This window comes from Toxotes jaculatrix, chromosome 18 (assembly GCF_017976425.1).
Source record: "Toxotes jaculatrix isolate fToxJac2 chromosome 18, fToxJac2.pri, whole genome shotgun sequence".
In the NCBI taxonomy this organism is placed as follows: Eukaryota; Metazoa; Chordata; class Actinopteri; family Toxotidae; genus Toxotes; species Toxotes jaculatrix.
The window spans coordinates 18,000,774-18,028,332 of NC_054411.1; the positions used below are offsets into that span (position 1 = coordinate 18,000,774).

Below are 27,559 nucleotides of genomic sequence, written 5' to 3' on the forward strand. Positions count from 1 at the left end.
GTGTCACTGAATGCTTTTTCAAGATGTGTACTCCTTAATCGCAGCATTGTCCCAGCGTAATCTGGTTCCCTGAGCTGCATGTTTCAATGTATGAGTCTATATTTACACCTGCATTCAGGGGCTTTATGCCAGCCACACTGCAGTTCAGGATTATAAACAGCAACAGCAGCAGCAACACACTGAATATAAAGCTCAAGCAACAGGTCATATTAATGTGCCTTAATGAGCTTAACCTGTTTATTCCTCCCTCTTTTCAAGGAGCATTTTCTCCTCTCTTGTCACGAAGAAGGCTCTTATAGATTATTTTAAATACTATTCAAAAATATTGAATAGTATAATAATAATAATAATAAAATATATAAGTGGCATTATATACTCACAGTTTCATTATTCTGTTTTCCAATATTTGGACACAGATGTGGTAATGGCTGTTGTGCTCATAGTGTTCACATACACACTGGATCATTCTTACAGATATTAGATATCAGATACAGATATTCAGAAAAACATGACGTTCTGATACTGTGACATGATCTTTAACTGTGCTGATACCTTTTTCTTGCTTTTACCAGACAAAGCTCGACTATTAAAACCTGTGACAGAAAATCAAACAGTGCAAAGGCTGAGCCATAATATAAAAATTCTGAAGGAGAGACTGACCTGATTGTAGAGCTGCAGTCATCCTCTGTGCGTGATAGTACTAACCTCAATGGAAATATGAATGATCCAGCTGATGATCCAGTTGATCTGCTTAGCACCTGTACCTTCCAGTTTTCTGTGTCACGTGAACAAACAAATCCTCCTCTGTGAAAAGCAGTGCACAGTTCAAATGACCCACAGCAACATTGTAAGCAATACAGAGTTGAATGTGCCATTACAAAGTAATAACATCATGTTCAACAATCTGTGTGTAAGAATTTAATGTTAGCTGACAATAACTATCCCATACTGAGTTATACATTAGAGTGTGTAAGATGTGGACTGTCTGCATCTTGCTGTTTTTTGCGTGTGCATGAAATTCTGAGTACAGTAATGGCGACATGTTAAAGAAATAACAGTAGACACAATCAGTATAATTTTATTGTTTTATATATTCCAGTTAACATCCACTGATATTAATCAGTTGTACACCACATTTCAGTGAAACAGACTGAAAAAAACATAATAAAACACTTTATCGGACAGTTGCCTTGTTGTAGCCAGGATTTTAAAAGTACTGAGGCCCCAGTACAACACCACCTGCGTTAAAAAATCTCATTTTGTTTTTCCACATTTTCATTGTTAATTCAACCACTAAAATATGTATTTATATATTTAAATATTTTCTATTGAGTTTAAACAGGGACCAGCACAACACACAGGACATTGCACAATAAACCCCGGTCCCTGACATCTACACATCTAACAAAAACACAGAGAAATAATTGAATGAGATTTGAAACAAAAAGTCATATAATTAAATCTAAATAGACCTCAAACAAGTATGTTAGTTAATCTTATGAAATTAAGAAAAATGTTTTTCCCAGTCCACTACATGTATATGTGAGTTTAGGGTAACAAGTCAACAGTATCGTGTTCTGTGTCTTCACTTTGAAAAGTGCTTAACTCTGAGAAGTTTTTCAGGTCTGCAGGTAAATAATCTAGAAAAGGCGTCCAAACCTTCAGAAACAGCTCGTCTCTTCCTTTTAAGGCAGCCTGTAATCTTTGATGGGGGAGGGAAGCTCTCTGTACCACAGGGTAACACTTGGCAGGAACTCTTTGATCCAATTGTGCAAGATGCACTTTTGAGCAATTGAAAGGAGCTTCTCACAACGTTTGCAGTATGATGCAGGCAGATGGAGTTTCCTGGAGGGAAGGCCTAAGACCTGGCTCTTTATTATTTTTTCATTTTAAATATCCAACTAATTATCTTAGAAATAGGTGCCCAGAATATGGAAATTAGTTTACACCCCCCCAGAAGCAATAAAAATACACTCTCCTATCAGAATGGCACTTAATGCACCAGAGAAAGGGAACGATTCATTTTGTACAAGGCAACAGGGTGATATGCAGCCTGTGAAGAACCTTGTACTGAGTCTTCCTCAGTGTGCTACATGTAAACGTGGATCTGATCAAGTCTAGAGCCAACTGCCCATCATCTTCAATATATCCAGCATGTAAATCTCTTTCCCATTTATGAGGATTATTTGGCAAATCATGTGTGTGTGTGTCAGGTGAACCGAGAAGTGAACAAAATGGTGATACTGTTGTATATAACAAGGTGCCTTAAATATATTTTTGGCAAATTTGATTTCCATACATGATCGCTGTTCCACAATCCCAGAAATATAACTGTGGAGGAGACATGTTCTAAAAATGCTAAACATATGGAGTCTTTCTGGCTGATAAGACATAGGACAAGTCCCAAGGCGGAGAAAAAGAGTAATCATTTGACATAAGAAATATCTGCATGTAAACAGGAGTGCATGTTGAAGTTCTCATCTTTGTCCACTAGGTGGAGGAAGTGGATTTTAATAGTCTCTCAGAGCTGCTGACAGTCCACAGCTGCTGCAAAGATTTACAACATAATAAATGTCTCTGTCTTTGGCAAAGTGAAGTGAACCATTGTAAGACCACACAAGGTAGTGCTATATGCTCTCATATCAGTTATTAAGGCAGCGTATGGTGTACGAGGGTTTAATAACATGACAAATGTTATAATTAAGCCCGATGAGCGAGTCTCTCTCTTCAGTCGTTTTCTTACATGACAGAGCAACACTGACAGGTCTTGCTTTTGGGAGTGCCTTCTCCCTCTGCTATACTGGGTGAAGATAAATTATGCACCCCCCTGTCACCTGTCTCACCCTGGACCTTAACTCCTGCTTCATTTCCATCCAGGGGAATGTCCTGAAATACTTTGTCCTGGGACTCTTTCCCTGCCTCTTGCTCTGCTGCCTTGTTTGATGTTAATGGAGGTGGAGCAGACGGTTCAGGTCCTAAGACATGTTCTTCTCCGTCCTCAGTGATAATCACTCGTTCCACGGTGAGCATACCTTCACCGTCCTCTTGGCTGTGACTTTGGCCATTTGTGGCATCGGTGTATCCCAAGAACACAAGAGTGACTGGGCCTTCCTCCAACCTTTGATCATCCACATTGTCTACTTGTCCCTCCATGTCGCTCAGTGCCATGATGCTTCTGTCCTCTTTTTTATCCTCCTTTTTTCCCACGCTTACAGCACCGTCCTCTATGCTCAGCTCAGCCTCCACATTGTAGCTTCTGAGGCTGTCTAACTGCGTAGTGTTCTCTTTTGACATGGCATGATGGGTAGAAAGAGACAGGACTTTTTCCTTTGGAGTCCTGCTGGCTTCTGCATTCTCAGTCTTCTTCTCTGCCTTGCTCGGCACGACTGTGACTTCATCTAGCAGCGCTTTCATCCCTACCCCATCGATGACGCTTAAGATCTGCCCGAGCTCTTTGGCCGAGGGTTGGCCTCCTGACCCGCCGACAGCGTGGATACTCTTCCTGCCATCGTCAAAGACAGTTGTAGCCTGTGGAGCAGCAGCCGGTGTGGACACAGGGGCCACTGACCTGACAATGGTGGCCCCTGTCTTGGGGTCTCTCTCGACCTGCACTGCCAACATTCCCAGGACTGCAATACAAGAGACAGAGCAGAATTTATATTAAAATGAAATGCTAGAGGCAAGACTACTCTCACGGCTAAATTACAGATAAATATTTAAGACATATGCAGTCCAGGACAGGTCCTTATTTTTGTCTGATCTGTCCTTATCAGCATCATAGAGCTGGGTGTAATTAAATGGTGAGAGGTGCAAAAGTTGATGCTGGTTCAGGAACAGTGCTTTGTTTAGCTAATGTGAGACAATAGCGACACAATGAGCAAAATGCAGCTGGCATAAAAAATTATTGAACAGAAAAATAACAAAGTGGGCTAAATATAACAATGCTCTCAGACTGTTCACCTCGGTCCCATCATTAAGTCGTACCCCGAAGGCTGAATTTGGACGGAGTGACATTAAATAAAGGGGTCATCATTTGCAAGAGAAGATGGGCGAGACTAATGCAAACAACTGAAGATATTATTTTGCCTAAATTCCTGTTTATTAAGTCTTATGTTTATCCTTTTCAATGGTGAATATTTTGGGACCACTCCAGCACTGCCAAGTCACATAGTTATAAAGGGCTGCAGTCAGACAGACAGAAGTGTCTGTTGTTGTAGATAAACTACACGTCAGGGGATTCAAGCTACCAAATATAGAGCCAGAAATACTAAATACATGACGTTGGTATCCTCAGTTCTGGATACAACCCTGCAATTACATCTAATATATACTGAATCTACTAATTTATATTACATTACAGAACAGTCTTTCCCTGTGCTTTACCGGATCGGCCGTCTTGCCCACTTTCTTGAAACATCCTTTGTGCCATTTGTATGGAAAAGCGATCCTCAGTCTCTGTATTCACTGAAAAAGAAAACATACATTGCATTGCATAAACTAAAAACTTAGAAATAAGTCTTTATATCCTCATACTTTTGACTTTTGTGCCCTTTTGTTCCAAAATGTAGGCAAATTCAAATTACACCTTTGCCGTGTTGTGATTACAGACTAATGCATGGAGCGCTGAGGTTAGAGGATTACTGATTCCTCTTAGTTTGGGTAGTCTTATAAAAACTGTTATGAAGGGATGGACAAGTTAAATTGGTAACTATACATAACTGGTGCTAAAAACTATCTTCAACCAACATTTGTTGTCTATGCAGGGCTCCTGTCACCTAATCTCTGTACAAAGATTAGGTGAATTCAAATTTCATCTTGACTTTGAAGAGTAAGACAGTCATTATTAAAGTATTGTCTGTTTACTGAAATATCCAACTCTTTTCCAATGTCTGTACTTTAGCTAAAGATGACTCAAATGCTTTCTTGCCTTATGTCAGCGATGGCCGTTTTCTTATCCTCTCACACCCTTTTCATTTTTGTTTCCCTCCCAACTTCTCTTTAACTTTGTGCACTAAGCAGAGATAGGCTGGGAAGGGGGTGGGATAAACTTGTGCCCTAATGGCGTTCTTGTAAAACGGAAAGAGTCAGATGCAGGCAGATTATAAGTAATGTTCTTACAGTGGAAGAAGAGCTGTTTCTGAGCCGTAGCTCCATTCTGTCACTCTGATTTAAATTACTATTCTTCAGGCCAAGATTTAGTTATGGTAAATTATCATCTGTCAAGAGAGAATAGATTCTAGGAAGGAACAGTCATGAGAGTGACAAAGAAGAGACAGAAGCCGATGGTAAGAAGCTAATGACGACCACAGTGACTTTGACTTCTCACCTCGTGTGTCCTCGTCAGTGGCAGCCTGCGGGTAAGGAAAAGGGACAATTTTAAATGCTGTCCATGGTCAGACGCTTAAAACGCTGCATCACAACTTGAGTCTGCAACTTTTATCACACGCCTCCCACCTTTTCTGGAGCCCTCCCCAACTTGTGCCCTGCCATAAATATTTCACAGTCGTCATCAGGGAAGTGTTGAACCAAGCTTAGTCCCATCATGTTAAGAGTCACTGAGATTATTTCAGCCCTGCTGTTGCTTTCCAGTGTTAGACTGAGCTATGTTTGAGCTTTTTAGTGAAGTGAAACATTTGGTGGAAGTTAAAGTTCATATGCTGTGATGCATTTGCTTCATGTAAGACAAAATATAGGCTAATAATGTACTAAATTTTACATCAGGTGGAAAAAATCAAGCTTCAAAACACAGAAATTTGTGTGTAACGACATTCATCTAAACAAACAGGGAATTTGTTTCATTATTAACCAACTTCAGCAAAAAGTTCCGTTTTGATTTACTTATGCGGTGAAATGATGTGGTAGCACAGTATTTTTTATTCATGATACATAATTGGAGGTACTTACATCCCAGTTGTACAGACGAGTAAAATATTTTCTGTTTGTTGTAACGTTTATTTATTTAACAGTCCACTGCCAAAGCACTGAGGCGTGGTAGGTGGCCAAACTGAACACCATTTGCATCCTCTGACCTTATTTTATATTCATTAGTGAATTAATTGAGATTTTGAAAAAAGCTCAGCCTTGGAGGATAATTTAACTAATTGGTGATGTGGTGCTATGTTTACTATGCATCTTAAACTTGCACCTTCACAACATCTAAAATAAAAAAAAATACTGTGGGGCTGATTATGTTTCTAAATTGTCAAGCCTCATTTTTATAGCAAACGTGGGTATTGTTGGATGAACGTTTTTGGTTTTCATGCTGAGGTCTCACAGAATTTGCCATGTATCCGAGGTTGTTTTATCTGTGTGTGTGCATTTCTGTCCTTACTGTACTCTGGAAACATCTGCCTATCTCACCTGATAGTGGCTGTGCGTTCTGGCTGCAGCTGTACAGTTGACAGACTCTTTGTTTTCTTCCTGAGAAGCTTGTTCCTCTTTTCTGGCATCAGCTGCCTCTTTGTCCTCGTCCTCAGGCGTCTTTTGACTTTTGGTTAGTTCCCTGGCACACACACACACACACACACACACACACACACACACACACACACACACACACACACACACACACACACACACACACACACATACATGCACACATTGGCACAGACATAATGTGTCAACACAAAAATATGCACATTAGAGCTCATAACATAAATGATTCAGAGCAGTGGACCAAGAAAAAGGAGACACTGAGTTGCGTGTGCGTGTGTGTGTGTTTATGTCCCAGACAGTAATCCATCACATCAGCAATCTCATGGCTGCTATATGATCTCAGCACAGTCAATATAGAAGTGCATCTTCTGTGTTTAGAAATCAATGTCTCACTCGCATATTTTATGTACGTGCCAACAGAATGTAGTTTAAAAAGACCTAAAACCACAACTGTTCCTGCTCCTCCCCGTCTCTAAGTTTATCTGGTTGAAGCTGGTAAAATGTGTCTCACGCTGCTGTGTGCTCGTCCGCTTTGTCCGCTTCGTCCTGTTGTGCAGGACTGGTCCTAAAGTTGTCCAGTGTAAGAAGGACAGGAGGTGGAGTTGTCTCACTAAGCCACTGGTCCCTCAAGTACTTCCTCTGTGTGAGGATAGAAGAGAAAAGTTCAAACTTACGATCAAGAAGAAGAGAGAGGGACAGATAGGCATGAAAGAGAAAAGAAGGAGGGGTCAAAGCTTTCCCTCTTCCCACAGTTTACAGTGATAGTAATGGCAGATTTAAATTGTCAGTAATTATTTAACCAGTGGATTCTTTATTTCAGACAGAGGTACACAAAAGCAGGTTTCTCATTTGTAGCCAGCGAGTGACTAAAGTGACCACAGTTGCTGTCAGTTGGAGTCTGTTAGACAACTAAACAAACAACTCCATGAGTTCATGAGCTGAAAATGTCTCCTCTGGATGACTTTTCTGTGTTTCCCCATGACTCATCTTAAAATAAGAATATCTTGTAAGAGGGTCTTAACTATGCATTTGATGGCTAAATAATAATTTGCTAAAAGACTGAGGCTAAAACTCTGCATTCTCAGCAGCTGAACAGGACTGCTCTTGTGTTGCTGTGTAGAGCTGCTTGGGGCTAGAATTATGAGGATGATATGGAAAAATGATCAGACTGTTATTTCATTGAAACACAACCCTGTTTGGCCGCTGAGCCTACCTACTGGTTTGTTTTTTCAAATGTAAATTTTCATTCTTGGGTAATGCTGGAGTGTAAATGTCCCCCAAATCCAGTAAAGAGTAGGACCACTTTCCACACAGTGAGGAATTACTGCACAGTGGGTGTGCTAGTCGTGAATAATCCTTTTTTATTATTAGCTAATAATAATATCCTAACCTTGGTCCATGGAAGGACCCACATTACCACAACTATGTCCTTCTGTTATCCAGCGAGCTGTCGAGTCTGCAACACTACATCTTCCCCAACAGAAAACCGAGACGCAGCCAAAACAAACAGACTGCACAGCAAACCTTCCTCCTGTGTGAACACAGAACAGAAGCGCTCATTTTGGGGATCATGACACGCAGCCAGCCACCTGGCAGCGGTCCTCTGCCATTTTGACCCCTCCATAGACGGAGCAAGGCCTGTGGTGCTGCCGTGTTAGATCTTGCTGAGCTGGATGAGTAAGGCCAGCAGACTGCTGTTGCCTGTGAGTGATCGTGAAAAGGTGTCACAGCTCTGTGCCCCTGCCCTGAGACCCAGGCATCCTGCTCCTTGAGTGGAGATACAATCTGTCATTAAAGGCAGGCAGTGGCATGAGTGGGAGTGACAGCCTAAACCTGACAATACCTTTTTTCAAACACTTTAACACTTTCTTACCCAGATTAGATGAGAAGATTGATACCAACCTAAAGGAGCATACAGAAGTTATGAAGCCACCACCTGGTTAGGTTAGCTTATCTTAGCTTAAAAACTGAAACCAGTGGGAAATGGAAAGTTTGGTGTTGTCTGAAGGTGGCAATATCCACCTACCAGATCTACAGCCACACATCTGTCCAGGGTCAGTGCATGGGCCCCTGTCTTGGTGGGTCAAACGAGGAAAAATAAACAAACAGGCAGTAGCTGGAGCGGAGATGCTGAGAATAACATCATCTCCTTCGGGTTTAAGCAGGAGAAACTGACAAATTCTGCCTCACATTTAGCCGCCACTAAGATGAAGGAGGTGTTGTGGTATCTTCAGGCTAAACTCATTCAACTGCGGCAGGGATGGTGTGTCCCTGCCGCTGGCAATTCACATGCCCCGAGGCAAGGTGTGGTTGGAGAAAGCAGAAATGTGTTGTGTACTGTTTGTGTGGGAGGCTGTTACAGTGTGCGTGATGCAACACTGGGCCACTGGTGGCATAGATAATGTAGGTTGTTATGTGTTGTTAATTTTCAAAAGAGCGTGTCCTGCAGGGAACAGTGAAGTAGTTAATGGGATGCATAACAGCTCAGTGTGAGGAATCCCTAACGGACTTCACTATAATGTGCTTTTTTTTTTGTTTGTTTGTCCTCATCACGTCCTCTCTTGCAGTGTCTCTCACTTATTATTTTCAGCACAGGAACAGGAAGAGTCAGCGTTTTTAATTCAATGTATATCCTGCTATAGGTCAGGTTGACCTCTTAACAAGGAATCCCTGTTCCTGGAGCTTTCAGCTCTGAAAACTGAGCTGAAAACTTTTGTTTGCTCATGTGTTACTGGGAGTATGAATCCAAGTGACCCCACCCAAAACACTTGAGCTAGACGTCAGCTAGTGAGCAGCTCAGCTTGGCAACAGTCATGAGACAGGACATGAGGGTGGGACACAGCAGTGGTCAATTTTTAACATGAAGCAGCTGGAGAGGAGGGTAAACAAAGTAGGGTAGATCCCAGCCCTCAATCTCCCTGGCATTTACAAAAAGAAGGTTCTTTTTTTATTGAAGGAATAGTTTGATATTTGGGGGAGACACACTTGCTTTCTTTCAGAGTTCAATGTGAAAATTGATACCTCATGTCTTGTAGTGATGTAGGTATGAAGCTACATCCAGCAGCTGGTTTAGCTTAGTTTAGCGTGACGACAGATTAAAACAAGTATCATCAGGTATCATCATACCCTGTTTGAACCAGGTGTGATAGATGCTGACCTTTTTCTGGGCCGTTTTCAACCATCCCTCCTCTGTCTCCTTCCTCAGCTTCTCCTCTTCTTCCTGTCGTCGACGCCTTTCCTGATGACAGGAGAAGAAGTGATAAACGGAGGTTTATGATTAAACAGAGGGGGTAATAACGAGACAGCAAAATCAGAGGGAAAAATCTGTGAATCCTGTGATGTGGTGATGAATCGTAGGAGTTTTTTTGAGATTGTGACACCAAATCTCAGACCATAGTGGTTAAAACAAGATGGTAAAATTCACAGTTTACCTCTTGACCTCCCCACTCAGAGCCTTTTGTCAAAGACTGAATCTCTACTTAATCTCAGCTCTCTTCACTTTCATGCTACAGCAGCAGAAAGTGACAGACTGTCTGAGCTGCCAGTTTTTTATATGTGAGAATTAACATAACTAGCAAGTCATTTTCATAGTGTGAAGCACACATAAAAGACAATTTTTCAGAATCGTTATCACTACTTACCCCTCAAATACTTTGTAAAGAGTCTTCATGTGAGCTACCTCTCAAACTTGAATTAGTCCAAAAGAGCAGGTTATTGTGAACTGAAACAACTACAACTGCTGTGTTCTACTAACACCAGATAAAACTTGATCTGAGAGCAGTGGACTTATGGTGGGTTACACCCGCTTTTTAATATAATTCTTTGGTAACACCCCTTTGCAGTCACGGTGCCTGAAGACAAGGACTTCTTCTGTAGGAAAGCAGAGAACTGAGACAGACAGCGAGAGAGAGAGAGAGAGACGGGGATATTTTTAGGAGACGTGACCGACAGATTAAAACGGGGTGATACAGCTGGCAGAGAGCAGGGATGCCGAGAGAAATAGTTCAGTGACACAGCACGCTGAATGCATGCTGACACTGTATCTGTACTGTTAATGTAAGCTGTAAACATGTTGAGGTCCACTCCAGGCCTGTGCTGTCTCTGGTGAAGTGGGTCACTTGTGTTTGGGGTGATTTTTTTTTTTTTTTTTACATCGGAGAGAGGTCAAGCAGGCTACACTCGGGCCCTCAAACCTTTCATTTCACACACCAGTGATTATTGGCCAGAAAGTTAACTGGGGAATGTTCTTTGCATGCTCACTTCAGGCACTGCAGATCAAGTGAGACCGTTCCACTGAAGTGACATAAGCCAATGTCGGTGTGGTAAGATTATTTTGACATGAGGTGAAAGTTCCAGTTGGTTTAAGGCAGACTGAAGTGGACAGTAGAAGGGTAAAAAGTAAAGAAAGACAGAAAGACATTCTCACCGCTATGGCTAACAGCCTGTGTTGGTACGTCTCTGCCTCATCCATGTTTGGCCTAAAACACACAAAACAGAAATGATTAAAGATTTATAGGAAAGCATTCAGTCACAATCATCAAAATACATTAAATAGGTAAATTTGGAAAAATATAGTAGATGAAAATGTGTAGGAGTCATGGCTTTGTTTATGAAGGATGAAACCAACAGTAAATTTAATGTTAGGTAATAGGAAACTATAGGAAACAACCCACAGTTGTAATGTATACTGTATATACTGCAGATACCTGTGGCTTCTTTTAGTTCAGCATCAGCTATATGTGATCATACCATGTTATACTTTATCTTCTTCACAGTAACTGTGTTTACATTTTTTTATTCACTTTGTTATGTAGACTGACGTTGAATATATTTTTGAGACAGGGTCAGCAGACCAAATACTAACTGGAAGAAAAGTCGAGGAGCCAGTACAGCAAAAGCCCGATCACCCTTTAACCTTAACCTGGACTCTGAAACAGCTAAAAGGCCAAACCCAGCAGAACTAAGAGGCCTTTGGGACATTAAAAGGGGTTAAAAGTTCATGGCTGTACTCTGATGTACTGCAAAGAGGTGATGTGAGAGGTGTGTTTGGTCTGTGTTAGGAGCCTGGCAGAAGCTGAGATACAGCTCAAGCATTAAGGCAGTTATACAAAGCCTTATAATGATCCAGGCCTGAAGATATAAAACCATGGATCATTTTTTTCAGTATTGATTGGACTGTTTTTTGTGTGTTGTCCAAAGCTTGTCAAAAATAACACAGAGGGGTTTGTTTACAGAGGTGATGAGGGATAATAATGACCTCTGTTTTGTCAGAGTTTAAAATATGTTGTGTATTTTGTGCCTCTAACATCAGCTGAGCAGCTCTGTAGTGTGGCAAATACAGTGAGAACAGACGTGGTTTGATCCTTGAGGTTAATGAATGAACTGAAACCTAAAATTATCAGTTTGACAGGCAGGATGAAAACTAATCCAGGGCTGTTCCAGAAATATCCACCCACTCTTTAAGTCTATTGATTAGCAAAGCCTGATCAATACTGTCAAATGCAGCACTAAGGTCAAGTAGCACTAACACAGAGTAATATCCAGACCTCTTACAAAAGCTGTTTCTGTGCTCTGTGAAATTCAGATGTTGTGGTTTTTCTTAAGCAAATCCAGAAGTTCCAATGTTGAGATTGATCTGAGATCTTTGAAAACTGATGGATCAAGGGTGGGTCATTTTAGCAGCGGCTGACAACAGGAGGTTATAAACTGGTCTTTGACACAGAGAAAAGGGAAGTGTTTGAAATATGGAAGAAAACTGCAGCCAATTTCCTCCATCACTTCTCTGATCAGCTTAGCTGGAATGACATCAGTGTGAGTGGATGACAGTAAATCAGACTTTTGTCTTGTTCTTGTTCATCAAATCCAGTGAAAAGACGTGCCTCAGTTAAACTCTCAAAATAACAGTTTCCAACTTCAGTCTGTTCCAATAATGTCACTGACTTTTATTTCAGTGCTACTGAATATATAAATCTTAAAAACTGGGTCACAAACACAAGGTTTCCTTTTTCAAAAAGGCTAAGGTAATTTCCTGAAACAGTCGGGCCCTGCGGTTTTTAGCAACTACTGCTCAAACACAAGTAAACAGGACATTTATTTGTCAGAAACTATTTCCATCTGCAGAGTAAAACCCATGTGGTGTTTGCCAGTGTTCGGTATCTCATAGCTGATCTCTGCTCCGTGATAATGAGGAGGCCAGTCCAAAGAATTATTGATTGATGGAGGAGCAGACTCACTCAGTGAAGCAGAGACGAGGAGGAGGAGGAGGAGGAGGAGGAGGAGGAGGAGTGATAAAGAAAACGTAGTGTACTACAAAGATCAGATCACACCCTGACTCACAGATCAAACATTTAAGCCCTTGCCAAGACCAGTCTGGCAGTCTCAGCTTAGTCAGGCAGAGTGGGAGGGAGTCGCCGTGGAGTGTGAGGTTGTAGATGGCTACAGCTCACATTCCTCACACATTTAACTTGCACTCTGAACTTCCTTAACGCAGCCCAGGCTGTAACATACAGTATAGCTCCACCTGTTGAAACCATGCACACCCGTGGCCCCGACATTGTTACGATATTCATGGATTTACTGTTTTCACTGTTAAATTATTGAAAAGTAAAAATAAGAACAAGGAAAATACATTTGAAAATTGTCAACTTAGAGTGATATGAGTCTGACATTATATGGTAGATGTTCATATTTTTCCGTGAACTGTAGCAAATCATTTTTTTTTTCAGTCGTGATCTGTTCGGTTTGACTTTTCTCTGTAGACGTTCAGGTATGCACAGAAACTTAATATAAAGCGATGCGCCTTGGTTCATAATCCTGTGACAGACTTCAGATTTCCTGCGCACACGTTACATCAAAGCCTCTCCCTGCAAAGGACTGTCTCTTTGAAGTGTGTAGGCTTAAAGCCCCTTTGAGATGTATAATAATTTACCGTTAATGACTGTTTGTTAGTTCACCAGAGATAAGGCAATATCTGCTTCAGGCCCCAGAGTGGTGCCTGATGAGTCAGTGCGCCGCCCAACGAGGGAGCGGTAACTTCAGATGTCCTTTTCATGTTTGGAAATGAGGTGATGGAGCTCTGGTGTGTTCAGTAAAACTCCCTGTGTGCCTGTTTCTGACCCTGCGTGATGAGTTCAGGCATAAGGAGGGAATAATATGGATTAGATATCACTGTGACCTCTGTGCAGGGGGAGCTGATCCTTATCCCCTGTGGGAATACGACATTATCAGTATTATGCAGAGGGCGACTGTAATAACAGGAAAGCCAGTACAATACAGTGTAGTAGTAGTTCCCTCCTCTTAAAACAAAGCAGTGTTTACAGTGCTTGTGACCTCTTTTCTTAGGTTTAAGATGCTGTGTATTTTAGGGATAAAATATTGCAGTATTTAACAAGAAAATAGCACTGATAATAGAAGCAATATTTAAATACATGGAAACATCTTTTGTTATGCATTGGTTTGCAATTACCATTATCTCACAAATATCACTTATAGCTGCTGCAGAAGTTGTATAGTCTTGCTATGAAATATGCTGCATAAGTGAAACTTATCATTTTGAATTTTTGTTGCAGTGTCATTTGATCGACACCAAGTATTTTAGCTAAAAATATTCATATATATTCTGATGTGTTGCAGAGATAGCTACTGAAGTTAGCATGCTAACCAGCTAGCCCTGGCCCGTCCTGTCTCATAACACCAGTGAGTCCAACTATGGCTCAGGGGAAGGGGGGGGGGGGGGGGGGGGGGGGCAAAGAGCATTTCCTTATTTCTTATGATGGTTGCTTTTCCCTCCTGATGAGGCGCTATTGTTATATGAGGTGCTCATTTTTCATTCCCTGTACATCTTTTAGTATACAAACAAATACAGGAGGGAGTATAAAAAGGTAGAAGTCCCGAGTCGGTTACAGAAGTCGCAGTAGGAGGATGAGTTGTAGCGATGGTGACAGTTGTACTGTGGTGTTACTTTATCATCTCACTGACAGAACTTTGTCACTGAAAGCCAAACAGTTTGATACAAAGAACAAAGTACAGCAGAGATCACAGCAAACACAAAGATCAAGACAAATTAGGTCTGTGAAACACAACAACATCCGCCAAGGCCACAGGTGGGAAGCGTACTGCCTCTGTGTGACATATGAAGGAGGACTAATGAGGAGCTGTGCCTGTTCATGAAGGAGGAGTACTGCTGAGAGTTTGTTCTCTGTTTGAATATGAGAAAGAAGCTCATTGAGAGGCACAAGGTCACTGACGACCCCGGGGGAACTGCTATCTCCTCATGACAGCAGCCTCAGCCGATACATGCGCACACACACAAGCACGTAACAACAAAAGAACACACTGACGTGGAGTGAGTGAATATGAACATGATACTGTATGTGTGGTGGATGTATGTGTGTGCTGCCTAAGGGGTAATGAGATGGGAAATGGGTGATAGTAGTGGCTGATGTTTCACCGGTAGTGTAGCCAGCGTTTCCGAGACACCATTATTCTGATGGTAGCCCTGTGGAAACAGGCTTATATGATAGATGTTAATCATTTGAGACCATGTCTATCACTTCCTCTGGACACTGAGATGACCCAATAGCTAAATAGCCCAATGACACAAAGGGCACCGAGTGTAAAAAGTGAAGAAAGACAAGCAGATGTGGATTGAATTCCATGGGGGTTTACGACCCAGGAGAAATCCCCACGGTCAAAAGAACAGAACAGAAAGGCTCTTTGCAACAATGCACATGACTCACATTGAGAAGTGCGGCCGTTCACCAGGCTGATGCAATATTTTAATGGCTGTATTTTTCTGTTTGTTTTTTTTTAAGTCTAAGATTAAAATTTAACAGGAATTAAAATGAATTTTGGCTAAGAAATCAGCACACATCCTACAGTGTGTGTTTGTTTTGACTCAGCCCTACTACTGATACAGGACTATACAGGTCTGTGACAGTTGACATTGCTAGATATTATAAATAAAATGTGATGGGACTGAATTTGTAGTTGACTAATTCAATTTTGTTGCGCAATGATTAAAAGGTGAGTGAATCCATTATCCATTGAACAGTAAGCGACCGAACTGCTGCTATTTTTCTGTTTCAGTGGAGTTGAAGGACATGAGTCTAATTCATATTTTATAAACTACAAAAGCAGAAATAGGAAGCTACTCTAGTTGAATGCTAAAGTAAACACCATTAATTACACAAAGATGGCTCACAGTAATAGACTTTATATTTTCTACTTTCGTGCAAGTGACCTCTGACTTCTTTACTGATACAGTTTTGTGAACCCTTTTTCTACTTTGCTTACACTGGTGGATGCGTTTTCTTTCACAGAACATCTCAGGGAGACAGACGCTCTGTGTGCAGCCAGCTTGATATACAGCTAGGAAATGTAGAATTGAGATTTCTGGTCATTTGTAGTGTGAACTACTTCCTCGGCTGCAGTAACTCAGTGGAGAAAACATACTGTTCTGCTTATACTTCAGCAAAAAATGACCGTTTTAATTTTGTTTCCTGCTCCAGCGTGACTCTTGTTGTGTTTCAGTGAAGGAGACATTGGACAACATGCAAACATCCTTCATCTTCCCCATACAAATGGAGGTTTCTTGCTTGGTTTACTGAACTCTCTGATGCACATAATTAATCGAGCACACAGAGCCCAGAACATGCTGTACTGAGCACTGTAACACGCAGACGCAGGTAGGAAATGCATTTCAATTGCTCACGCAGCTTTAGACGATGACTAACAATTGAAATCAAGAAACATTCCCATATTTTTCTGAATTACCACAGAGATCTCTTCTAAATTGCAATGCAGATAAAATACGAGATGAATATTTATTTTACTGCCCAGTCATACTCTCTGACGTTTCAGTAGCTGAGTAGGAGAAACATTTTTTGGAGGATCAGGGAGAGAAAGGGGGAAAAGCAGACAAATGGATTTCAAAGCCTGCACTGCTTACAGGAGAGGCGGCATCGTATCTTCTCCTGCCGTATCTTCTCCCAGGGGGTTCAAAATGGCCTTTTACTGCTGTCACTTTCTTTTAACACACGACTCACTGTCCAAGTCTGGTGAGAAGTGACAGCACGATTGTGCAAGTGCTGGGAAGGAGTGGGTGTGAACAGTTAGAGCGTAAGTGCTCTATGGTTATAGTTTTAGTAAACTAGACGTGTGGGCCAAGGTGACTTTTACTTGAAAAAACGTCAAATGATTCTTGCAACTCGACTTTGGCTTAAACACCAGTTACTTGTGAGTTCACTTAGACTTTAGCCTTTTGACTTGGAACGACTTGACTCAAGCCCGGTGTTAATTTTGTCAATAAAAAAAAAAAACCAAAAAAAAACAAACAACTTTCTATATTTCACAGCAAAAACAAAAAAAATCTTTGACAACTATGACGAAATGTGTTGCATTATTTTGTCCATCAGTGGAAACTTAGAGCTGAATGGACAAATCAACTATTGATTGCTTTGAAGTCTTATTGTGTGACCTCCGTTCATGTGTGGAATCACACTCTGTAGCCTAATGCAGCCCACCTCTTGTTCAGAAGTTGATTTAGCCGCTTTACCTGTTGCAGTGTTGTCAATAAGAGTTAGTTAGAGTCAGTTACTTTCACATCTCAAAGAAGACAGTAGCATAGCAGGTGTGGAACTACGTCAGCCCTGAAGGACCCAAAGACTGACACTCTTCATAGACCGCCATGATACAGCGAACCAACATGACAGCTTCTATGGACTGAGTAATGAAGCTGACTTTTAGCATCATGTCCACACGTCATGCAGGTGTGAATGTGTGTATGTGTATATACATTAACCTGTGCATTTTACATCACATCACATCACGTCCTTCTCATAAAGGTATTAGCTCTTTCTGTCTCGTTTAATATGAATGTTCTGTTTTTACTTCAGCCTCCGAGGTCCTCCTCTACTGTCAGATGGGTTTATTTCCGTGGAGTTGTCATCTTGCGGCACAGATTGTGAGCTATCGTGTGTGTCTGCTCCTTTCAAAGGCCTGCATGCAGCCTGATGTCAGTGTGACTTACTTCATCATTGGCTCAAATCAGCATCAAAGCCCCGGCAGACGAGGCTGCTGCAGATGGCTGCTGTGTGCTCTGCTGCCTTGTTTGTCTGAGCGGCTCTGTCAAGTGCTTGTTAATTAGAGAGAAGGGACGCCTGTGCTTCCCAGCAGGCTGAGCGCTGCCCCGTACAGCCTTCAGTATTTAACCCCTCCCTTCTGCTCAAATAACAGATCGCTGAAATATGATGTTGCTCACTGTTGCCCACATTTCTCGCTCGCTCTGTTTTCACTTTGCTCCCCTTGCGCACGCTCAGATTTTCTCAAAGCTCTCCTCAGCGTACATGTACTTTGATGCTCTGATGCTCTCACTCTCTCTGTTTTGTTAGAGAGAAATATGATGTATCTTCTCCAACGTGTCCCGCTGCAGTCTGTGCTGAGCTGTGGGAGTGGTGAAGGAAGTCATCGGCCCTCCTAAGAGCCACAAACATTAAGGTGCTCAACTCATGCAGACATTAGGCCAGATGTACACATGGTATACAGCATGACAGTCTAAAGCCCTTTTAAATGATTAATAATGACAATAATTCATTTCTTTTCAGTTTATCTTTTATTGTAAATCACTTAAGTGCTATGAACTAAAACATTAACTTTCCTAAATTTCAGTGCTTATGCATATTTCTGTCTTTGTGCATATACAGAGCTTTAGTCATAAAAATAAACAGTGTGTTTTGGGATCAAAGAATTTAGGGTTGAGACACAACATCTGCACTGGCCTGCAGTTTATCACTGCTGGTTTACAGTTGAATTAAGAATACATGGAAGCACAGCTACTTTAGAGCTGCAGGACGAGAGACACTTTGTCCTGTCTGTGTTATTTAGGGTTTAAAGACCAAAGTATACATGTTGGAGGACAGTTACGTGTAGCAGTCTAATTCTTGTCGTGTGCTTTATTTCACCTGAAACAAAAGCTTTATAAATGCACCTGCAGCAGTGTTTTGTTCTTGTAGGAATGTATTCACAAGCTGTTGACTTGGCTTCAGTCTCAGCTTCTGCTGCTATAAAACAGAATGGAGATCAGCATGCTCGTGTGTGTGGTATGCTTAACATGCTATGGCAGCGTGTTAAAGCGGTGGTGTCATAACTGATGCTGGGATTGCCACGTTCTCTCTGTCTCCCTCTCTCTGTATCACCTCAGGCGGGCCATTATTTAAATGATACCACAGTTGCATTTCAAGCTCGGGCCTCCTCGGCTGTGACAGGCCGCCCACATCAAATTAAACTTGGTCCAATAAGTGAACCAATCTAAAGATAATGAGCGTGTACTTATAAAGATCTAACAGATGAACTCAATGCCATACGATGATATTACAAAGTTCATAAAATTCTGCAGTGGTGCACTGTGGGAGGCAGAAATGCCCGATATTTCTACCAAACTAGACTAAAAGATTATGAGACCTACATGTCAGTCAAAGTGATGTGTAGCTGAAGCCCTGGTTTCAAAGCCTGAATTATTTTTCTGGCAATTTTTTTTTAAATACATACATTATGTGCTTGTAGCTTTGGTCAAAAATACACCTTTCTCAGATGTGGGCACGTACTTTTCTGGGCCTCAGTCTCCTAAAATAACCATGGTTTTACTTTGATCAGAGGACGCTGACCTCTGCAGGACTGGACAAATCTCATATGCTGCCCCAGTACTCCTAATCTTTTTTGCCCCCACTCCTCTTTCTTTTTTTGGATTCAGCTGAACTTTCAAAACGCACGACTACAGCTGGTTGGACTTGGCATTCCAGAGCTCGCTGTCACATTATTAATCACACAGCGGCCTGTTCATTTTGTTTCAGTTGATCTCTAAATTGACAATCAATACACAGTGTTGCAGAAAATGAATGCTGATGGAGCTCATTATTTATATATCGTTGCTGTAAAGCACATCTGTAATATAGCTTTGCTTCTAACTAGATTAAAACCACACTGCCTTCCAATCAAGCCAAAATAACAAGGGTAATCAATATTTTCTGTTATGGGTTCAGAGTAATTCCCATGGATGGCGACATAAAAACTTAATGTAATAAATTTATTCAAGTACAAACAACACAGCCGTCAGAGTAATGAACATTTCTTTACCAGCATGTTAAAAAGCTGCAGTATGTCTTGAGAGAGACAGTGAACAGAAAAAAAAGCTCTTCCCACCTCACACTCATCTTTTCCAGGCATTAGTCTACTCTGTCAACCTATAACTTATTAGCAAAGCTGAATGTGTAAAATATACAAAGGTAACAAAAGCTAATTGAAGCAAATGTGATCAGGCACCTGCTGCACGTTTAAATACGCCGTCCCACAGTGATGACCTTGGTCAAGCTATTTTGGCACTTAGCTGACATCTGTACTGAACTCTGACCCCTCTTTTTTTAAGCAGCACGCTAAGACACAAAGAACCACGGGCAGACTTTACTCTCCACGAACGTGCAACTCAGGGAGTACAGCATGTCTCTGAAGATTGGAGTGGTGCTTCTTCTCGGTCAGAGTGTGGGTTTGACAGACTGTGGTGTCACTCTGTCTCCTGTTTGTCTCCTTACATACACCCTTCTGTTACTGCCACGAGTAAATAGGACTTCTGTCCAGTCGTCCACTGAGAAGCGCTGGTATTTCTTAGTCCACCCCAAGTGTTTGGCCTCGTTTGGCCTCGTTTCCCCTCCTGAGAAGCAGTTTAGAAACTGTTCCTTGTCCTCTGAGACAGCTACAGGACAGCCTTCTTTTGACTGTATTTTAGCTAATTGCTATAGCCTTATTTATTTAGCAGATTCTGTGTCTGTGATGAAGTTGTTTTTCTATCTCTCCAGGAACTAAGCTTGATGTATTGATCTTGTGATGGTGTGGCCACTTTTGTTCTTAAATATTTCTTCTGCAGCTGAGTTCAGTTAGACTGTCATGGTTTGCTTGTTCAAGAACATGCATCATGTGATCAGATCATATGTTTTATGAGTAAGAATCTTATCTGAAAGTAACCAAGGCTGCTGAATGTAGAGGAATAAAAAGTACAGTATGTTCCTTGAAATGGAAATATTACAGTACAACTACCTCAAATATACTTAAATACAGTACTGCAGCAATCTGTTATCTGCTTAGTACCAATAATGTTCTGGCTCAGGTAAAGGGTGAGAATAAATCACAAGGAAGGCTCTGTGCCTGGGTTTGCCCACGGCCCCCAAATCACTTAAACCGCCTGAGCAAAGAACACACAAATCTTGTATAAAGAGTCAACAGTATACAACATAATCCTCTGTTGCCTAAGTCCACAGCTTTATTGTCATATGTCAAGGTGTCTTTCCTTGTTCAGAACCAGAGCTTTCAAAGTCATCACAGCTTTAATCTTTCTTGCTGCGTTTGCTTGATGATGACTAAGGCTAATCTTTGCGCTAAGACGCTATAAGCCTACCATACCTCTCCATGGGATATTTCCCTCCTGTTGAAGGAAATCAAAGTTGCTGCAGCCTACACATTCTGATCACACGCACAGATTCACCCACATTCTCCAGAGGAAACATATGATTTCACCAAATGTGCACACATTGATCCGCCCACAAAGTAGCCAGAAGGACATGGCATGCTGGCACTTAACCAGCTTCGAGCAAGAACATGCAGCATGCATTGGAGCTGATAGACAAGACACACACGAGAAGCAGTTAAGCAGCATTGTCTCTCTGTTCTCCCACAGATTGCAGATTGAGCTCTGTCGTACTCTATCTGGCAGCGCAGATTAATTCTTGTTTATTCAACATGGGACATGGAGTCCTAGGGGCACACACACACATACACACAGAAATCGGATCCGTGACGGCTGTATGTACAGTAACTCTGCACTGTGCTGCTGGCTGGCTGTCTGTGGGCTGAATCCACATACAGCAACATCGCTCGAGGTAGAGAGACAAACAAGAGGTCCTGCTAAAGCTCAACAACAATTTTCTGTTTCATATTTACTACATGCCATGTTCAAGGCTGCCCTTCCTCTCTCCCTCTGCCCTTCATACAGTATCTCCTCCCCTGAGTGTAGGAAGAGAAGGCAGGGATCTGCGATGTGAGATAGGGTTCACACTGCATGAAAAAGGATCATCATTACGTAGCTCAATTTATGCTGCTAATTGCACTTTAAAGGGGCTTAAAGGAACAAGCATGTGCTTAGCACATCAAACTGCATATGCTATACATTACTGATGACCGTATACTAACACATACCATACATTTATGGTATGAGAAAATACTGGATTTAAATTTTAGTTTCGCCCCAAGCAAAAATGTAATTGTTCCAGACATCTGTGTGATAACCAAAATGCCTTTAAACATGTAACCCCCTGTTAGCATTAGCTAACAGGCTCTCCACTAACTCTCCACTAAAACTAGGCTCATAAAATACTTTGTGGCTTGGTAACAATTCCAGTGCCCATACCATACTTTTCCTTTTACTCTTTACAATACATTAAGCTCTCAAAATGAGCATTTCTTTCCTCTCATCCATCAAGCTGCAGCTAGCAAAAGAAGTTTTAAGGGTGAGAGGGAAAACTATTTTTGGCAATAGCAAAGATATTTCAAGCCTCTGCTGATGCACTTTCTTTAAATAGCCCTCTGCATCTGTGTTCCTCAGATCACTTCTTATTTCCACTTCACTTAATCTGCGTTGCTGTCTTAAAATGTAAAAAACAAATGACCACTAAGCGTGTTATTACAGCCTTAATTCCATTGTGAAGCAAAGGGCTCAGGCACGCAGGCTCTTAACCTCAAGCAACGTGGGATTCATTTAAGAAAATAATCTCACTCCTTGGCCCTGAGCTCGTTAAAACATACAAATAGATGGCAACAGGCCTGTGACCCATTTTTTGGATCCAGACTATGTTTAAACACTGATCTGGAGAGACACAGGGTGTTGCAGAGGGGTTATCCCGCTAAAGGTTGACTTAGGTTAATTAAACGTAGGAAGAAAGAGCAAACTATCATAATCCAGTCAATTTACATAATATTATCTCCATGGTCATATATATGTATATGTGTGTGTGTGGGTGTGTATGTATGTATGTATATATAGATAGATAGACAGATAGATAGATAGATAGATAGATAGATAGATAGATAGATAGATAGATAGATAGATAGATATGTTCTTTTGTCTAATAGGAAACTCATTCTATAGCAACATTTCCTTTCGCAGGATACCTGACCATTAAACATCTGCATAATACATTTCAATCAGGACTCAGTGCTAACCACAGTACTGAAACAGCTCTTCTCCATGTGATTGAGGATCTATGAGTAAAAAGTGACTGGTTGTTTCCAGTTGTTTATACTGTACTGACACGCAGTTAAACTTATCCTTGTCCCCCTGGAGCCTTGAACCGTGTTAAATCACTGGTTGGATGTCCTACAACTTCTTGCACCTCAACAAGGACAAAATTGAATTTTTTTGTCATATGTTGAAACACGTTGGGGAGATATATGTTTTTATTTAGGCCCTAATGTGTCCCTACAAAGTACCACACAGGTCAGAAATCTGAATGTTATCCTTGGCTCTAAACTTCTTCTTCTTCTGGATGCCAATCACTAATCCAGGGTCAGAAGCTTCTTGCCCTCACGCTGATGTTGAAACACATTTTCAACATCAGCATTTACCACTTGACTGTTTGCTTTATTTATTGTCTCTTAACCCTGATTTCTACACAGTGCATTCCAGTAGAAATACTTTATTGTATAATATCTTAACAATAACACAGAGGGAGCACGGCTGCAGTGGAACACCAGACCAGCTGTGTCACTGAGCTAGAGTGAGCTCTGATTGCACATTCAACATCTGAATGAGTGGACAATGTTTCCATAAATGTTGATTTATGAGGCCCACGCTGGCCATATCTGCGGTGCAGGCTTCCCCCTCATAACTGGGTCACCTGATGAGAGAGTAATGGGTGTGTGGGACGGACAGGCTCATAAATTATGCAGAGGAAAAGGACAAAGATAAAGACAAAGAACGAGATGGATGTATGGCTGAGAACAAGTAACTGAGACAGTGAAGCATTTTCTTTGTTGGTCTGTAATGAGTCTAAAAATGATGGCTTTGTTATCTGCAAATAAACCAAACAACCAAATCAGGGCAGAGGTTTTGTGTCCCAGTGGTGCCCATCCATCATGTTGCAAAGCTGATTCACCATCACAAACTGACAGCTCATTGTGTGCTGCAGGCCCCTGCAATACTTCGGTCTTTTTTCAGCTTGTCTGCCTGTGTCATCTTGAACTGCTTTAAGCCACATGATGGACATCAACAACCTGGGAGTTTAAGCTGGGACAGAACAGAAATAGGGGATGGGGAGCATTTCAGGTTAGTGTTCAGTGCAAAAGTGGAGGATCCAGTAGTGTAACTGTGTGAGAAACTGTCAGATTCACACAGGAAACAACACTTCAGAGCAAACCAGGGTGGAGGAGAATATAATTGAGTTGATGTCTGAGAATCACCATCATGGACAGAACCTCACTCCCACAAGTTCAAAATTAAATTAGATCTGTTTCTAAGGCTCGTTGAGAAAGACATATTTAGAGTACATGAACGCAGTTAAAGCGAACTACTCTGAACTGAGCACACCACAACCAACAAAGTAAACAAGAAGAATATTTCCCACAAGAATATCACTCAATCTCATGCTGCTGCTAATCTGACCAAATTCACTCTAATGACTTGTCTTGTTACAGATATTTTTTCTGGGACATTACACATTGTCTGTCTGTGTCCCCCAGGAAATTTTGATCTGTAGAGTTCTAGAGTCTTTGTAAAGAAACACTGAAGCTGCTCTGGAGGCTCGTTGTGGTGCAACACCTGAAGCCTCTGATATACTTGATTTTTAACACCACGCATCACATTAAATGACTGTTATCATTTGTCATCACACCCATAATTATGCTTCAGAGGGGGCAAACTGCACCTACCAATAGCCCAGAGGGTGAATATCATCGACACTGCCCTCCCCTGAAAAATGACCCCATAGGTTGGCTAGCCAAGCAGCTCGTTACAGCCCGTAGTTATGCTTTATAATTAGGTGACCTCTAGTGGCTGTAGTAATTATGACAGGAACAAAAGTTGGATAAGAACGGAGACAACTGTTAATTTCCTACATCAAACCCATAATTAGCGTTGCTATTTTTGTAAGTTGTTATTTTAACCCAGACCATGATCTTTTCCTAAACATTACCACGTAATTTTTTAAACTAAGCCTAGCACGTTCCACGTTTATTATTGTAACAATGATGCTGAAGGCCTGGCTCACAATAACGGCCTACTGAGCCAACTCTGAGGTAGAACAGGGCCGTACTAACCCACATTTATACTCCCGATCACAACTGGTAACAGCTGTTTCGCGGGGTGATAATATTCGAAGCAGGTGCTTGCCATACATTTGTACATGATGGGAGCACGGTATACAAAAGCTAAAGTTGTCACGGAAGACATTCCAGCATTGGCAAGGGACGATTCAGGCCTATTCTGCCCCCTACTGGCAATACTATTTAATCCTAAAAGCTCTCATACTATACAGTACACAGGCAGTGTGAACGCGCAGCTTGACTACACTTACATGAGCAGAGAAGCAAGTATATTAAGAGGCTTATTAAGACACTTTATGAGTGGGAGAAATTACACAAGTGGGGTTTAAGATCTGTAAAGGGTGAGGAAGTTGTTCATTTTGTAAGAAATCCATTAAGGATAGAAACGCTGACAAGTCTGGTTAAGCTAGTTTTTACCACCACCTCCTTACCACTCTGTTACTCACTGTACTTGACATTTTGGCCTCAGAACCCCATTATGCACTTGAGTGTGCTTGGCCAGCGATAACTAATCGTCATTACACATTTAAGAGCTGTGGGCAGTTCAAGTCCGATAGCTCAGATCTTGCATCATTTTCAGTATGATGCTCGTTCAGAGGATTTCACGCTGACCTACAATCCTCCATCCCTCCTCCATGTCACCAACACTTTGAACTGCCCTTGTAAAGTCCCGACACTGCAGGAGCAATTTTAAAGATTCAGTCCAGATGGAGCGTGAAGAACTGTTCCCTTCATCTTCATCCCTTCTCCCACCCATCCTCTCTTCGTCCTCCGCCCCCACCGCTGCGTGTCCTACCTAATGAGGCGCTCCGATTCAGCATGTGGGTGTCTTATAGCGAGTCTTAGCAGCCTTGGGCGCCAATCTGGATGGTTGTAACACTGTCAACCCCTCAACATGCCACAGATTTCCCTCTCTCTTTCTCTCTCAGATGCTTGCACACAGCTCCAACATGCAGAAGAAACATAACAAATACAGCCAAATGCATCCACACACACCCCCAATGTCTAGCCTACTGCTCTTTTAGAAAATAAATACATGGTTTCCTTTCATTATCTTACCATGCAGGAACACATTTTTGTGCATTTCATGATTCTTTAGCACGGCTTGGGTCTATTTCTTCCCCTGCTAGTGAAAGGCTGATCCTCTGAACCATGCTAAAATGTAAAAATAATGATGACTGAAATCATAGTTACACCATCATGGGCTGACTGGGACTCTTAAATAGTTATTAATAACACCTCTACTGTTTCTACAATGACAAGTTGAAATTTCTATCTGTCACCATTTAGTTGCAAGTTTATTACTTTAGGTACAAAAACTAATGCAGCACTGCTGTAAATGATGAGGATTGTGATGTTCAGGTTCTGTGGAAACTATTTATCTTTGTGTAATTTTAGAGGCTGTACTGTAGTTTTATAGTGATGTTGAATTTTATTGCATTGGACTCAAAGGTGTTATTAAAAAGGATTGAGTGAAATTTAAAGGCCCTCTCCTCTGACCCTGTGTCCCTAGCTTACCCCCCCCTCATTCAAAAAGTTCTAAACACAGGTGGCTATACATGGGGGGGGGGGGGTTTAGCCTGACATCAGGGTACACACTGAAAATTTGAAAATTATCCTGTGTCTAAATCATCTCAGCATCTATTTTCCTGTTTTCGGTCAGAGGAGAAAACAGTCGAACAGCTGACAGCAGTGGGTAGAACGCAAAACCAGAGCTACAGAGAGCTGGGGACAAATTGGTGGCAGTAGCAGTGATGAGGATGATGACAGTGATGCTGATAAGTGATGGTGGTGGTGTGCCTTGACTGCAGCCACCACATTTAATAAAAGCTACCACACTAAATGGGCTTCTTGTGCCTTGGGTGACGAACAGACAGAGTGTCCCACAGCAATCTGTCTCCTTAACAGTTGGGTCATATTAACTCTGTCTGCAGCCATGGACTGAGGTCTTTGTTGTTAGTTCAGTGTCCACTGGTTGGGACGCATTGTAAGTCACCCATGAATGACTTGTTGTTTACTGTGTGGTCTGGACTGCATGTAAAACAGCTATTTTGGATGCAGACTCTAGTTTTATTTGCAGCACCAGCCTTGCATTTCACATCCACCCTTTTTTGTACTGTTTTTATCTGTGACAGGACATTCGTGCTTCCCCTCTCCATTTGAAAATTTAAGTTTTAAAAGTCTGACTTTTTATTCAAGCAGTTTGTATGTTCATATACTGGAATTATCACGGTAGTAACTGCTTCTTGCATTTGTTTTCCTCCAGGCTTGAATTAGCTGAAGTGAAAGGTTTGAATGGCAACAGTCTGTGTCTGAGCTTATTTGTGTCTTTGTGGAAGTGGAGGAGATGTAGTTTGCAACATCACATAGTCAGAAAGTTCACAGAATAATTCAGCTGGTATGAGCAATAACGAATAAGGCGTCTTACCTTTCACAGCTCGCAGGTGGTAAACTTCACGGCAGCTGAATAAAAAAACTATTTTAGAAAATGAATTGGATTGCAAACAGACTTCATGAGCTCAGTCAGTAGTCTCAGATGTCACTGTTTCCTGCGTGGCTCTGAGGCCTCTTCTAATGACTTTTGGGAGAACAAACTGAGCTAGTTCACAACTTCAGAGAGGTGGGAGTGGCTTTGTCCCGGTATGCGTGAGTGTGTGTGTGTGTGTGTGTAAGTGGGGCAGACTGGAGCGATGTGCTGCACACTTCAGCCTCTGATAAAATGAAAACTTAAACATCTTGAAATTGGACCTGGTCGACTACTTGG

General features: G+C 41.6%; 1 protein-coding gene across 2 annotated transcripts; it reads right to left on the bottom strand.

The window, feature by feature from the left end:
- Positions 1-1,062: 1,062 nt before the first annotated feature.
- On the bottom strand, positions 1,063-27,346 carry LOC121197901 (paralemmin-1-like). 2 transcript variants are annotated; one of them, XM_041061659.1, is made up of 9 exons: positions 27,224-27,346; positions 10,862-10,913; positions 9,593-9,673; positions 6,947-7,074; positions 6,361-6,502; positions 5,327-5,351; positions 4,384-4,464; positions 3,033-3,629; positions 1,063-1,858 (listed from the first exon to the last, which is right to left on the bottom strand). In XM_041061659.1, exons 2-9 carry the CDS (start codon positions 10,904-10,906, stop codon positions 1,686-1,688), a joined length of 1,272 nt encoding a protein of 423 aa, XP_040917593.1. In that variant the 5' UTR covers positions 10,907-10,913; positions 27,224-27,346; the 3' UTR covers positions 1,063-1,685. The 2 variants fall into 2 exon arrangements, with proteins under 2 accessions (XP_040917593.1, XP_040917592.1); XM_041061658.1 differs by having other exon boundaries at positions 1,716-3,629; positions 27,224-27,341.
- Positions 27,347-27,559: the final 213 nt, after the last annotated feature.

Excerpts from the sequence above, each read along its gene's own strand:
- LOC121197901 (XM_041061658.1), bottom strand. The coding sequence starts at position 10,906 with ATGGATGAGGCAGAGACGTACCAACACAGGCTGTTAGCCATAGCG. Across the intron at positions 9,674-10,861 it reads ACAGGCTGTTAGCCATAGCG|GAAAGGCGTCGACGACAGGA; the intron begins GTGAGAATGTCT and ends TCCTGTCATCAG. Across the intron at positions 4,465-5,326 it reads CACTGACGAGGACACACGAG|TGAATACAGAGACTGAGGAT; the intron begins GTGAGAAGTCAA and ends TTTCTTTTTCAG.